A 15,373-nucleotide genomic window follows, 5' to 3' on the forward strand; every position below is an offset into this window, starting at 1 on the left:
CCATAGACGTAATATCACAACACAACGATACTTGTACGAGAGGTTGCTGAGACGATACACAATAAATATTTATGCCATGTAAATAATGATAATTTATAAAATTACTACATACAATTTTTGACTTCAATATTTGCATTCATTCTTATTTTGTTTGCTTTTATTGCATTTTCAGATGGTGTTTTTGCATCTGGCAACAATAATTCAAAAATTACAACAGCTACAAACAACTGGGCCAATTTTACACTGTTTACAAAATAAAACGAATGAAAGTGGAAATATTTTAAGATCATCTCAGTAAAACTTTTTTTCTACATTGAAAGCACTTCAACAACACTTTGATAAAGTTTTCGCAAACTTTTACTGCCTGATAAAAGGCGTTGTTAAATGTTACCGAATAATTCGTTAATCCTTGGTTAATCCTATTTTAATGAAGGTCATTGCAGTATAGTTCGTATTTTTTTATCATATCTAACCATGGCTGACGGACTGGCGACCCTTGTAACATAGAACGTATTCGGATTTATTAAAAATGTATAACTAAATCTTTTTAGATCTTTTACGAGAATATTTTGATATTATGTTCGAAATATATACACATAATTTAAATAAAGAAAATAAAATAAAAACTTAAAAAACATTGTCACAATAAAATACTATAATTTTAGTGTATCCGAACGCAACGCAACGGCTGCTGAGTGTTTTTTCCGGAATGTTGGCCACCCGTCTTTTCAATTTCAAACGGTTTTCGATCGTGTAGTGTTTTATGGCGTTTGTCAAATTAACTAAACTTTTCGAAAAGTGGAGTTTATATCACAGTTATGTCTATTTTTAACGAATTGATGACAAAAATCAATGCAATATCTGACGATATTGTAAAAAACTTTAATAATGACTTACAGGTAATAAGCGTTTATAGATAAAAAGTGGTTTTAGTGCTACTAGGAATCTGTTACCTTCAAATCGAATTCATTAATGTGTTTATTGTTATTTCTACATCTGAAGTGTGTTGTTTCTGTTGATTAGTGTGTGATACAGTGTGAAAGTTGTAAATGTTGTGATTTACAGGCCGCGTTCGATTCTCTTGCTAAATTCGAAGAGGAATTTCATAATGGACGGAGAAAGGCGCGGGAGAAAGCATCTAAAGATATTACCCCTATGACGACCGTTCACGAGGATGAAGGTAAAGCTTCCAACAATAATTTAAAGTCTACTTTATATATACAATGTTGTAAAGTGCTGTTAATGTCCCATGAAGTCACATTTCCTGGTAATAATAGCCTCAAAAGTTGTCGCTTCATCAAACTTTAGGAGCAAATCACTTTGTAAGAGATGTATAGCGTAGCTACATATTTACATTCAGTTGTCTGTTTCATACTTATTAGATTTTTGATACACTGTGTTCTGGATATTATCTATTGAGTACATGTTACCCAAGTATAATGAATATGAGGATAAATAGTGTTTGATAAGCAATGCCCCACTTATAACAAAGATCTTTCCAATATTGCATGCTTAGAATTTTTGTACACAATCAGGTGTATATTATCTGGGTAAAAGGCTGTCCTTTAACTTTACCTAGGTTAAAAATATATCAACGTACAATTTCTATGTCAGCCCTTGAAACAACAAACTTACATTTAAAGAGAGTTAAACTACTTATAAATTGAGAATTATACATATTTATGGATTATTTATGTTATCTATAATGTGAATTACTGTTTGAGTAAAATTTTTGTTAAGTTAAATGTTTATGTGATATCATGTTAGGTTTTTTTCTTCTCTATTATGCAATGGATATTTAATTGACCTCTCAGTCATACATTTTGTGTATAGATCCCGTTTGACTGGTCTTAACAGATGCATTTTTGACGTATTGTTGGACAAACAAATAAACAAGTGACAAGAATTTTTAAGTTGGGTAAATTAAGAAGGGGCAATACTTATAAACATCATTAATTCTACATTAAAAATAAATGTTATCCTCGAACATTCAGTAACACCACAATCTAAGAAATAACCTTTAAAATTCTAGACGAATCAACAAAATCATTGGACACCGACAACACAAAACGTAAATCCAGCACAAAATCTACCACCGACCTCACAGCGGGACGCAGTTCCACAGAAAGTAACCCGGAGAAGCCTCAACGAGCTTCTAAGAAACGCAGCAAACATGAAGTGGACGACATGTTGAGCCCCGAACAGGATAAGAGACAGAAACGCAACGCTTCTGTTAAGGCACAGAGTATTATTAGTAAACAGGTAGTCATTCACCACAGTTCACCAGCTCTAGATCCCAAATATCTTTTGGAGTAAGCTCTTTTACTAAATTATTTAATTATTATTACATACCATTGTATCTATCATACCACTAGTAACGTTTTTTGTAGGCCAGATAATATATGAGAAAAAGATTTGTTCATATTTAAGACAATCCATATACATTTGTGTCTAATAAGGGTTCCTCATTTCTCCGAATTTCCAATGAGACAACTAGTATGTATTTGATTTAAGTACATAAAAAATTGTCAGAAGATAACAAATTAAAAATGTGTTATTGACATGGAGCTCATAAAATCTTTATTCTGATAATATTATGTTGCAGCTTACTGATAAAAATAGCTGTTCATTTAAACTGTGTTCAGACAATTATCAATTTATGGTTGTCCTAGAAGCAGCTCATGTTTAGCAGTAGATTGTTATAGGCTATGCAGACTGATTGGCCAATCATGCCATAAATTTCATATAGTAAGTCTATTAATGCTTTAAACCTTTTTTTAACGACGTCAAAAATCATCAATAAATCCTGCTATGGGTTAGCAGCGGTGAGTGAGTGTCAGACTCTTACTGACTAAAAACCGTCGTGTTCCGTCGTAGGCCTTTTATGTACCAGGGCCGCAGTAACTCTTTCGAACAATCCCGCAGCCCATTAATGCTTTAAATCTCCTGTAGGTGTAGCCCTATTAATGCTATAACGTTCTTATAGGTGAACGTAAACTTATCGGCAAAGCTCCGTCGCGAGGATACAGAGAAGACATCAAAGGGTCGACGGCGTAAGGAAGATGACAAGGAAAACTCGGAACCACTGCTCAATATACAAAGTATGTTCATTTATCTATGAATATTCTGCATATTTATACAATACTAGCTTCCGCCCGCGGCGAGTTCGGTTATATCGCGTTTCCAAGAGAACTCTTCAAAGTCCAGAATAAAAACCATCCGATGTTCTTTCTCAAGGTCTCTACCAAATATTAAAATCAGTTCAGTGGTTTAGACGTGAAAGCGTGACAGACAGACATACTTTCGCATTTACAATTTTTGTAGGGATTAGATTCCGCCAGTGATAACAACTGGGATTTCCTAAGGGACCTTTTTGTACCTTGATGAAAAGTATATTCCTCTAATGTATAAAAAGGAATGTTACTGCCAAGATTCTTCAGAATCCATTCAGCTATTTGCGCTTGATGGAGTAACAAACACACACCCAAACTTTCGCCTTTATAGAAAACAAACTCACTTTCCCTCCCTTTTATCAAAATTTATTTAATCAAGTTTTCAGATGATTCCAACAATCCTATGGTTTCTCTCAAAGCTTAAGCAAACTATTACCCAAATGAATTCTAGAAAAAATCTACAACCTATTTTTTTTTTTTTCAGTCAAACAAGAGAAGATCTCATTACCACCTGAACCAATGGATGCGGAAACTTTGCCACTTGAAGCTGAGATATTAGTCAAGAAGGAAGTCGATGATCTTGCTATGCCTCCACCAGCCATGCCTGTGCCCCGTAAGTTTTTAAAAGAGAGTGATTAATAATTAAACTAATTAACTATTTATTCAAGCATCCTTACGGAAATTTAGAGAGCAATAGAATAAAAAACACGACGTTTGGGGTAAACGAGTTCTAGAGTGGAGACCACGCCTCGGCAAACGTAGTGTAGGACGTCCTCAGGCACGGTGGAGTGATGACTTGCGCAAGACGGCTGGCAGGAGCTGGATGCGAGAAGCCGAAAATCGATCTCAGTGGCGTGCACTTGGAGAGGCCTATGTCCAGCAGTGGACTGCGATAGCCTGATGATGATGATGATGAGAATAAAAAATCGTTCTCAAGGTTTTTTATCCCCATACAAAATATGGTCTGAAGTGCCACCTGTGTTTGTAGTAATCCAATTATAAATGTTAAAGACCTAGATTTTCTTCTCATATTTGTGATCAGCTGTTTCAAGCAGTTTCACCCGCTTCCTTGGGAACTACTTCTCGTACCTGGATAAATTAAAGCCTGATACTCGGCCCTGGGATGTTTAGAATTTTTCAAGCCTTTGCAATTAAAATTAATTAAAAACCTTCTCTATAATATACCTTTTAAGTATGTAACTCTGTATACTCAGGGCCACGTAAAGCAGCTGCCAAAGAGAAGGCGGATGACAGCAGCGAGGAGTCTGCAGGCAAGAAGAGGAGCACCCGGAGTAGGAAGCAGACCAACGATAATGCAGCACCTCCCGGTGAGTTTATCTAGTCGATTGTAAAGGTTATGGCACATTATAGCGGCACCGCAACAGCACGGCTCCACACCAGCATTTAAGTTGTCATTCAATTTAGAGCATTAAATCGTGTATATTATAATATATTTCGTAATGTCAATATGAAAAAGCCAACGGCGAGTAGTCAGCGCGCTTGCCGCTTCCACACAACTCGGCTCGCCGCCCGCGTGCTGCAAGCGAGCGGTCCTCATGCGTACAGCGCGCCGACGGCGTGCTAATTGCGCGCCGACTCCGTCCGAGCCGGCAGCGAAACAACGTCATTGCGTCGTGTTCAATCATAATCGTCTTAAAATAATATTGAGTTTGCGGTGACAGCAAGCTTACACCTCGCGGACGGCGAGCTTACAGCGCGTGGTTGGCGCGCTGTCCGCTCGCCGTAGTCTTAATTCGAGGCGACGCCGTGCTGCAGCCGTGCTGTTGCGGTGCTGCTATAATGTGCCACAAGCTTTAGTATTATACGTGTTTATTCAAGACTGGCCGTTTTTCCAGTTTCACCTGCGTCTAATGATTGACACGAATGTAGCTTTCCATAATTGAATTTTTTTTTCAAATTTGTTTCGTAGTTTCAGAGTGTTTGGGTATAAACAAACAAATTAACAAAAAAAATATGTATCTTTATTATAGTATAGATTTATAGATAGCACAAATGTTCTAAGAAGAATCTTAATGTTATAGCTGAATCTACATTCCCTCAGATTACATGTTTTCGCTTACTTCAGGCTGTTGGGTTAACACTTCGTTCCTTTATTATAATAAACACTGAACAATTGAATTGTAAAAATGAACTATTTTCCTTTAAATAAAAACCGTATAACTTGTATAGTGGCATCCACGCGGTCGACTCGCGCCAGCTCCCGCTCGACGCGACAGCTCGATGCTGACGAGCTGCCGCCGCCCGACGCCCGGCCCAAGCGGACACGGGCTAAGAAGGTAAGCTATATATATAAAACCATGGTACATTATACATATAGAATCATCATCATCGTCCAAGCCTTTTTCCCAACCCTGTTGGGGTCGGCTTCCAGTCTAACCGGATTCAGCTGAGTACCAGTGCTTTACAAGAAGCGAATGCCTATCTGACCTCCTCAACCCAGTTTCCCGGGCAACCCGATACCCCCTGGTTAGACTGGTGTCAGACTTACTGGCTTCTGACTACCCGTAACGACTGCCAAGGATGTTCAATGACAGCCGGGACCTACAGTTTAACGTGCCATCCGAAACACAGTCAATGGTGTCTAAGATATATTTAGAAAGTACATACAAACTTAGAAAAGTTGCATTGGTACATTGTCTGACCTGGAATCGAACCCGCGCCCTCATACTGAGAGGTTTGTCCTTTACCCACTAGGCCACCATGACTACACATACATACATATGATGATGATGATGATGTCCTCCTAGCCGATTATCGGCTACGGCGGCTGTTCTCATGTAAGGAGATTAGCCTACTACGCAGGACATATTATAGTGCACGAGCATTTGCGCAGACACAGGTGCACTCACTATTCCTTAACTCTCATAGCCCGATGGGACGGCAATCCGACACGACCGGAGAGAGATCAGGCGCAGGACCGACATTTACGTGCTCTCCGATGCACGGGTGTATCAATCACCAGCTTCCAGGCTCCGGGCTGCTTTGTGAAAGTCTTCTAAAACCCACAAAGCGATTTCGGCCCGACTCGGGAATCGAACCCGAGACCTCGTGCTTAGCAGCCGCACTTGCGACAGCTAGACCAACGAGGCAGTAACAGCATACATACATATATTACACATATAGAATACTAAATTACACAGGAAAAAAAGATTAAATTAGACTACATTATACATATAGAATACTAAATTATATTTAACGTATGGTAAAAATATAATTATAAAGGGTTGTTGTATTTTACTGTTTTAAATAAATGGAAATACTATTTTACATATTACCGTAAAACCTCTCGTAAGTTTTATTACAAGACATTCTTCATGTTCATCATTCTTCTTCGATAGTTCCAAAGGAGATTTTCAATTCAAGCCCTTAAAGCTTTTTCTGTTTTTATGCGTGTTTTCGTAATTATTCGATTTTTAAAACCGTACAAAACTTTAATATGTAATAATTTTTATAAACAGAAAGTATCAGAGACACCAGAGAAAGTGGCAACAACACAAGAAAGTGCTCCAGGTATGTATACAAACATAATAACATCAATCATCCTCCGAGCCTTGTTCCCAAACTATGTTGGGGGTCGGCTTCCAGTCTAACCGGATGTAGCTGAGTACCAGTGCTTTATAAGGAGCGACTGCCCTAACTGACCTCCTCAACCCAGTTACCCGGGGACATAAATAACATCAATACAGCGATTTAATTTCTCAGCACTTCATAAATAAACAATGTGTATTATTTCTGTTGTAGCTTCACCGGCTGAAAAACCGCGGCCCAAGAGAACTAGACGAGGGCAGAAAGCTGCGTAAGTATTCATATTTTTTACTAATATTATAAAGCTAAAAGTTTGTTTGCTTGAAATCCTTAACTTCAGGAAGTTTATTCCTCCAGCGATTTCAATCGCGTCCCTTAGGAAACTATTTAACCTGGATATAAATAATCCTCTTGCTTATAGAGTAGTTAGTCAGTTCCTGAAATCAGCGTATCCAAGGAGACAAACAAACTGCAGCTCTTTAATATTATTCCTTTTGATTTTGTTTGTGTAACTGCCTCGTTGGTCTAGCTGTCGCAAGTGTGGCTGCTGAGCACGAGGTCTCGGGTTCGATTCCCGAGTCGGGCCGAAATCGCTTTGTGGGTTATAGAAGACTTTCACAAAGCAGCCCGGAGCCTGGAAGCTGGTGATTGATGCACCCGTGCATCGGAGAGCACGTAAATGTCGGTCCTGCGCCTGATCTCTCGGTCTTCGGTCGTGTCGGATTGCCGTCCCATCGGGCTATGAGAGTTAAGGAATAGTGAGTGCACCTGTGTCTGCGCAAATGCTTGTGCACTATAATATGTCCTGCGCAGTTGGCTAATCTCCTTACATGAGAACAGCCGCCGTAGCCGATAATCGGCTAGGAGGACATCAATATTATTCCTATATATAGTCCTCCTTATCGATTTCGATAACGGCGACCTATGGCAAGTTCACCTCCTAGCATGAGCCCTGATGTGGCTGGCGAAACCGAGTTTGGATTTAAAGACCCGGTCGCAAGCGCAGCAGAATAACTGACCCGCACTATTGAGAGTACAGTTGTATGAAGGCTTAGGTCTCTCTTTACGTAATTGGCGCTTTTCGTCTAAAGCTTCGAGTCTTTTTTCTTCGAATAATTTGTTCCTATATTTACAGAGAAAAACAAGAAGAGAAACCAGAAGAAAAGCCTACAGAAATCGCCCCACCAACGACAATTTCACCTAAAGAAGAAAGACTATCAAACCACGACGTTTCCTCCCCTATATTACAAAAGGAAATTAGTAAGAAAGGCAAAAAGAACCCTATTGTTGAGGTCACAAGGCTGAATTTAGATGAAACTGATGCGGAAACTATGAAAGTAGGAAATGTAGGGGATATGGATAAAACTGTGGTTATACCTAATGGCGTTTATAGTCATGCACCTCTTACGCCTAAGAATGTGGTAAGTGGAATTTTAAGTTTTTTTTGGGTATCTTTTTGGTGGTTTTTATAGTAGTTAATTAAGGTTAAATATATTTAAAAAATGTTAGGTTACTGTATCTATCTATACTAATATCATAAAGCTGAAGAGTTTGTTTGTTTGTTTGAACGCGCTAATCTCAGGAACTACTGGTCCGATTTGAAAATTTCTTTCAGTATTATATAGCCCATTTATCGAGGAAGGCTATAGGCTACTTTTAATCCAGGTACGGGAAGTAGTTCCCACGGGATGCAGGTGAAATCGCTGGTAGAAGCTAGAAAAATAATGAAAAAACACGATTTTAATAAAAATAATGAAAAATGTGCTTTAGAAGATTCGATTGGCCACCCTTTTTATAAAATTTATATTTAAAAGTTATATCAATTAACTTGCTTAAGACTTGATGAATGCCAGAAAATCTTTATCACAGATTTTTAATAATATTTTAGTAGTTCCAGTATGTTATTTTTATCATTAAAATAGTGCTTTAATTAAATGGAACTAATTTCTTAAATTATTGTTAATATTTCAGCGCAACATGAACGAAACCGTAGTAATAGAGGCAGCCAACAGAGAAACTATGGTGATAGAAAAACCGCAAAATCCTATCATGGATGCCACCGTTGTACTTGATAAAGGTAAACTTTTTAAAAGTTATTATAAATGTCCTGTAACGATTTAGTTTTAGATTTTATAAAACGCTAACTTCTGACGACTGCTAGTAAACATACAAAAAAGTCGACTGAAACCGCTAGTGGGACCTAATTTATTATTATTTTATATCAAATCAAAAAGTAAGTTGAAAATAGCACTTTGAACGTCAAAATTAACACAATCCAGGCCCCAAAAATGGGTGTTTTCACCCCCATTTAAGATTAAGGCAGCAAGAGTAAACATTTATGTTGTATTTCAGATCCCAAACCAGTGAATCTAACAGATGATAACTCGTTGCTGACGGATGACGACGACTCACAGGAAATACACACTCCGCCCAAACAAGCGCCGCCGATAATACAGCCCACGTAAGTTATTATGTACACAAAAAATATGTAGCATATGTAATAGTAATTTTCACGTAAATAATGGCGAATCTAGGATATTCTTTAAAAACATGAATAAAAAAGAGATATAAAAAAAAAACAAATTCCTCATGCAAATACTGCTTGCGTAAGCTCAGAAGCATTCAGTAATGGCAGAAACGCCGAGTCATACAAACGCAATTTGCATGTACATTTATCCCAATTTTATTTGTGGTCTTCTCCTACCATACTCTTCTATCTGCCGTCATCTCACAAGTAACATTATGACTCACCCACTTCCGTGAAATAGAACATGTATACCGCCTTGCTTTCAAGCATTAGCTGGAGCACACTTTTATAATTAATTTCTCCTTTGACAGATCCGCAGTAAAAGAGAAAGTGCAACAATTCGAAGAGTTAGCTTCCAGAGTCACCAGGACGAAAACAAGAGCTATGGCGAAAAAGGTATATATAATATTCCTTAGTTATATTCCGCACACTTTCAAGTTAAATTTTTATAACCTGACAAAAGTGAGGTATCTTAAATTTTACTGTTTATTATTCGCTATGTATGGCGATATAAGTAACCGCACCTCTAGGACCAATTTGTAATCGGTATGCCAGTTGCCAGTTCTCAGATATGTAAGAAATCGGCTCAGCTGTATTTGTAATTCTATAAATATGTAGCTTTATAGAGACACAAATGCCGTAATAATTATCTTTATTGATGTTATTGGTGTTTGTAAAACCAAAGGGATACATTAGAATGTATATCGTTAGCAGGAGGAGGAACCAGAGACCCACACACCTCCCGACAAGATAGTGAAACCAGTGTTGTCTGCTGAAACCCTCACTAAGATGAACAGTATGATCTTCAACGGGAAACCACCACAGGTATGGTTTTATGATTTTAATGTAGACTTAAAAATATAATCATCATTTGTAATCATTATGCAGTTTCTAAATGTGTTAATTTCAACCAATTTGCTAAATAAATATATCAAAGTCGTACATAGAAATTAAAAGGACAGAACTCCCATGTTCCGGAAGAGTATTTGGTGTCTCCTGGCTGTCATTTGAACATCTTCGACAGTTGTTCGGTATATTTAGTAGCCAGGAAGTCTGACCAGGTCTTACCAAGGAGTATCCAGTTTCCTAGGTAACTGTGTTGAGGCGGTCCGATAGTTTGTTCCTCTGTGTGTCACACTAGTATTCAGCTGACAGAGCTTCAGACTAGACAAATAATCATAAATAGAAACAACGAGTAAAATTACGTTTGTATATTAAACACTAGCCGTTTTCCCGCGGTTTCACCCGCGTCCCGTGGGAGCTACTGCCCGCACCGGGATAAAATATAGCCTATGTTACTCGCAGATAATATAGCTTTCTAATGGTGAAAGAATATTTAAAATTTTTCCAGTAATTTTTGAGTTTATCCATTACAACCAAACAAACAAACAAACAAAGTTTTCCTCTTTATAATATAAGCATAGATATAAAAAAAAATTAACCCTTTTAACCCCACAGATATCAAGTTCAGCCACAAAACCCCGAGCTAACATAGTAACATCGACCAAGACTATGATCCCGTCATCCACATCCAAGCTGAGCGGCATCTCCCGCGCCGCGGAGGAGCTGAAGCGCGAGAGAGAGGATGCACGGAAGAAGAAGGAAGCCATGCTGGAGGCTAAGAGGGAGTTGCAGAAGAAGTTAGTATTATTGTTTGAGAATTTAAAAAAAAATATTGAAATATATATAGAAATATTGAAAACTAAGATAAAATAAGTGTTTTAATGGACATTTATATGAAAAGAAATGTTTTTTTATGTATAATGGTACTTTCGAGCGTGAGTTCGGTTCGTAGTGGATGTTTCGCTAATGTTGCTCGAGTATAATTATGTATTCACTAAACCTAATTATATACTTGAAAATTTTTGTGCGCATTTTAAGTCATATGAATTTAATTCATTCCTTTTTTAAGTAGAGACAAATCATTAAACTTGGCACATTTTTTTTTTTATAATTATTTATTCTCAAAAACACCAATTTTTTCACTAGAAAACGCGAAGAGAAGATGGCAGCCGCAGCTGCAGCCCGAGAGGCGGCCGAGAGAGAGCGTCGCGCGGCGCTGGAGGCGGCGGCGCGGGAGCGGCAGGAGAAGCAGGCGCATGCTGATCTGGGGAAACTCGAGAGGCTCAAGGAGGTCGAACGGGTATGTAGTGGATGCTGTCGCGGGAATATATGTTACAGAAGTACAAAGTTTATAAGGAGAATCTTAGGGTCAATTCCCACTCAAAGAGCAGCGGCCGGCAGCGGCCGTAAGAGCACGGACAATGTAAGAGCGCGGCGCTCGCGCTCAATCACTTGCATTCACGGCCGCTGCCGGCCGCTGCTCTTTCAGTGGGGATTGACCCTTATGCACACTCCTTATAAACTTAAATAAATAGGGGAATTACATAGGAGAGTATATGACGTACATACGGGAGCATAATATGAAGAGAATACATGGGGGAGTAAATAAATAGGGGTAACACAAAGTGTGTGTAAAGAACACACTTAAGAATAGACAGTTTTATTGGTCATATGTTTACCTACTTATATTATCACTCATAATTTTGAAATGTTAATATGTAACTGATTTTTGACCCCAATCAATGAAATAAAACATAAATAAAATGGAGATAGTACATAAGGAAGTTTATAGACTTAATACATAAAGTTTTACCCGACAATTGCAATTTTGTCATTAAAACACTGTTTTACAACACCCTATTTTTTACCTTGATTACAAATTTTGTTTTAAAAAATATACAGAAAAAGCAAGAGCTAGCGCGTAAAGTAGCAGAAACAGAAGAGAGGAGACGGGCGGAGGAGCAGGCTCGACAGCAGAGACTGGCGGAGGAGCAGCGCCGAGCTGACGACGCCAGGAGGAAGCAGCTAGAGGAGGCCGCCGCGTAAGTGTTATTATAATAAAAAAAATATACAAAAGACAGCCCCAAAACGCCTACCCTTAACCATTTTCTATGTATTGCTGGGAAGATGTGGCGCATCAAAGTTCCCAGCAATACATGCAGGTCTGTAGGTTAGAAGAATCTTACTACAATGTTTTACAAATACATTGGTATACTGGCAGTATACAATATGCAATAACGGTCAAAAACATGGGTCAAAAAGACCTAAAATCTGTGTTTCATAATGAAATACCGAATAAATCCTCACGAAAAACGTATTTTTATCACAAAAAATATCTTGCTTTCATATCAAAATCTTCGCGGGAGTCGAGTTAAGTATGTCAGCTCTCCCTAGAATTGAATTTTCGATTCTGAAAAAGTCGCTACAGTAATTTCTGTTTAATAATCTACCTAAATTTCTAATTGAGATCTTAATTACAATGTATGTTACAGAATGAAGAAAGAAGCGGCGTTTATGGCGAAAGAAATAGAGAAGAGACAGAAGGAGTATATAGAGAAACAGAAAATGAAGAGAATGGAAGACAAATGTAAGTGTCATGGGAATAAGCTTTTAGTTTATGAGTTAAATATTTATAAGGAGACATCAATTTAAACCCAAAATCTCCTCCCAGTAGGTTCATGGCCAATTTCTGTAAAATTATTATAAATTAAAATGGAAATTCAAGGATTTGACAACTGAAAATGCTTCAGTTATCGTCATGTAAAATGGTAAAAGCTGTTGTCCTCGAATGCTACTCAGTAGCAGTCATCCTCCGAGCCTTTTCCCAATCATGTTGAGGTCGGCTTCCAGTCTAACCGGATTCAGCTGAGTACCAGTGCTTTACAAGAAGCGACTGCCTATCTGCTACTCAGTAGCAGTCTTTGTTAAAAACAAATTCACGTCATCCCACATCAGAGGTCGTCAGGCGAATTTGAGAAAACAGTCACATAATGATTAAACCTGCAGCTCGCTCGATAAGAAGAAGAAAACAGTAAATGGGTGCGACCGATCGTTAGGAAGTCAAAGTGTTTATCGCATTTTTGTACTTAGTATTAATATTTTTTTTTATATATTGTTACAGCCCACACCCCACTAAAGCTAGGCACAGCAGGTTGGCACGGTTCAGCCTTGTCTCCCGTGTACATGGCGGACGGCTTCCAGTACCTCAACTCTGATGAGGACGAGGAGCCCGCGGAGAGGCCCATTCCTGAATGGAGTACGTCTAAAGTAAGTTAACATCATCAGCCTTTGATAATACCACTGAAGAATTGAGCGTTAATCACCACGCTTGCTTAATGCGGGTTGGTGATTTCAGACTATATAGTCCAGGTTTCCTTGAAATTTTTTTCTCGGTGTCCAAGACATACTTAGAACCTAAGCCTGCACCTTTTTAGGTTTGTAAAGGTCGGTTTCACTGGAAGGCGGCGACTTATCCGGAAGGAGAAGACCCCTGAACCTTGTTGTAATATGTTTTTTTAATAGGTTATTTTTTTACTTGGAGCCGGCCACAAGTCACATAAATGGAACCTTATTTAGATGCCTAATAATACCATCATGGGTTGGACGAGGATTTGTTACTACATTGTACAGATCAGTGAAAGAAGTTAGTGTCAAATTTTAAGGATGTCCTTTTAATTTTAAAAGGATTCCATTATTGTATCTTGGTCCTACTTCTAAGGCTGCAAATTCGTAAGAACGCGACTTGAGCACGGTTCAACCTTATGTACCAAGGTCTTGCTAACTCTTCTTACATTCACACCACTTAACTTCTGTCCACAGGCCCGTAAAACCCAGCTATCGATCCAGAGCCTGGTACAACCGTCGCACGTGGACCGTCTGTTCAGCGTCCGCGTGCACAGCCCCGACCTGCGCGACATCTTCCCCAACATCGAGCGAGCCCGGCTCAAGAGGACGTCCTCCGCCGTGTGGCGGACTCCGGAGCGACTGCCCGCGCTAGCTGAGTGATAGCATGTGTGTACAAGCGAGAAACATTATTGTTTTTAGGCCTTTACTAGCACTAAAAATATAAATAACTTTGATTCTATTTGCCCATCCCAAAAGTAGGATCCAATAGAGAGGAACGGGTAAAAAAGTCCGTGGTATTGTCTAACATCGAGCGTACTAGACCCCGCCATGTTCCTTCTTTAAGAGGACGAATTGGAAATTTTGGTGCCAAGGATCTCAATTTTTCTCAGTAAATACAAAACGGATCAAAATACAACTTGGTTACCTGAAAGTTCATAATATAAACCTTATTTTGTTAGACTTCAAAACATGATTAGGTAACTTTTATAACAGAGAAAAATATATCAAACATACCTCTTTTTAAAAAGAGATTCACATATTATGGGCAAACGGGACCGATTTAAGCCTCTTAACTTTTTTAGTAGTTGAGTATATACATATTCTTTAAAATTGTGGAAGGAATTTTTATCAAATTATCATTTCTAAACAATAAAATTACAAAACCATTTTGTCGCTTACGACTTTTAGTTATAAGCTAGCGCGCGTATTGTTATCCTCGCCCCGCTCAGACGCTCCGACCCCTCTTGGCCCCTTAGATGCGCGTGCCGGTTATGGAATTATTGTTGACCAATTCGTGGCCTTAACCCTTTATGTACCAAGACCGCGGTGATTCTTTGGACAATCCCACAGCTAGTGGGCCCCAAGAAATAACATACCGATCCTGATATCAAAATCGCTGTCACCTTTAGCGACTGACCTTGACTTATCTTCAAAATCACAAGGGTAGCAATTGGTAGCAACTAAAGACAGCTGGTAAAAATTGGGTAGCAACTGTATAATATGTATTTCGAAGGAATATATGAATAGTGACAGCAATTCTGATGCAGTCGCTACCAGCGATGCATTTTTAGACTGCCTTTAGCCACAAATTGTTTTATTTTAGAATATGCTATAATATCTATTATTCTCCTTTCAGATCTACATGGCTATGTGAATATATCCATGGGCAGGCGTCGCCGCGTCTTGTACATAGTGTAGCTGATTACAAAACATTAGTGTGGTCACTTGTGTGCGTTATGTGAAATGTAGTATTGTACAACACGAATTGTATATCGATATGTATGTATTTTCGACATTTTTCTTATAGGAAAGAATGTACTGTTGGGGTCAGTTAAAAGTAGAATAAATAAAAAGCTAGCTAGCGAAACCGGGTTTACCCGTGCCCCAAAGGAAGTAGTTCGCGCACCTGGATAAAAACTAGCCTTAGAACCCTCCTCGA

The 15,373-nt window shown here is 38.6% G+C and overlaps 1 protein-coding gene across 1 annotated transcript; it reads left to right on the top strand.

Moving 5' to 3' along the window:
• The first annotated feature begins 747 nt into the window (after positions 1-747).
• LOC124642448 (inner centromere protein A) lies at positions 748-15,373 on the top strand. Its single transcript, XM_047180872.1, has 21 exons — positions 748-899; positions 1,066-1,180; positions 2,033-2,262; positions 2,987-3,101; positions 3,658-3,786; positions 4,388-4,501; positions 5,364-5,470; positions 6,653-6,704; positions 6,936-6,990; positions 7,855-8,140; positions 8,691-8,796; positions 9,072-9,180; positions 9,558-9,642; positions 9,958-10,071; positions 10,705-10,886; positions 11,236-11,389; positions 11,992-12,131; positions 12,582-12,676; positions 13,211-13,356; positions 13,909-14,100; positions 15,071-15,373. The coding sequence occupies exons 1-20, from the start codon at positions 819-821 to the stop codon at positions 14,092-14,094; spliced, it is 2,601 nt and encodes an 866-aa protein (XP_047036828.1). The 5' UTR covers positions 748-818; the 3' UTR covers positions 14,095-14,100; positions 15,071-15,373.

Source organism: Helicoverpa zea, chromosome 24 (assembly GCF_022581195.2).
Source record: "Helicoverpa zea isolate HzStark_Cry1AcR chromosome 24, ilHelZeax1.1, whole genome shotgun sequence".
NCBI lineage: Eukaryota > Metazoa > Arthropoda > Insecta > Lepidoptera > Noctuidae > Helicoverpa > Helicoverpa zea.

What these genes read in the sequence shown, in the direction of transcription:
- LOC124642448 (XM_047180872.1), top strand. Translation starts at nt 819, where the DNA reads ATGTCTATTTTTAACGAATTGATGACAAAAATCAATGCAATATCTGAC. An exon ending in ACCACTGCTCAATATACAAA is followed by an intron (nt 3,102 to 3,657) that starts GTATGTTCATTT and finishes TTTTTTTTTCAG; the next exon opens with TCAAACAAGAGAAGATCTCA. An exon ending in CAAGAGCTATGGCGAAAAAG is followed by an intron (nt 9,643 to 9,957) that starts GTATATATAATA and finishes GTATATCGTTAG; the next exon opens with CAGGAGGAGGAACCAGAGAC.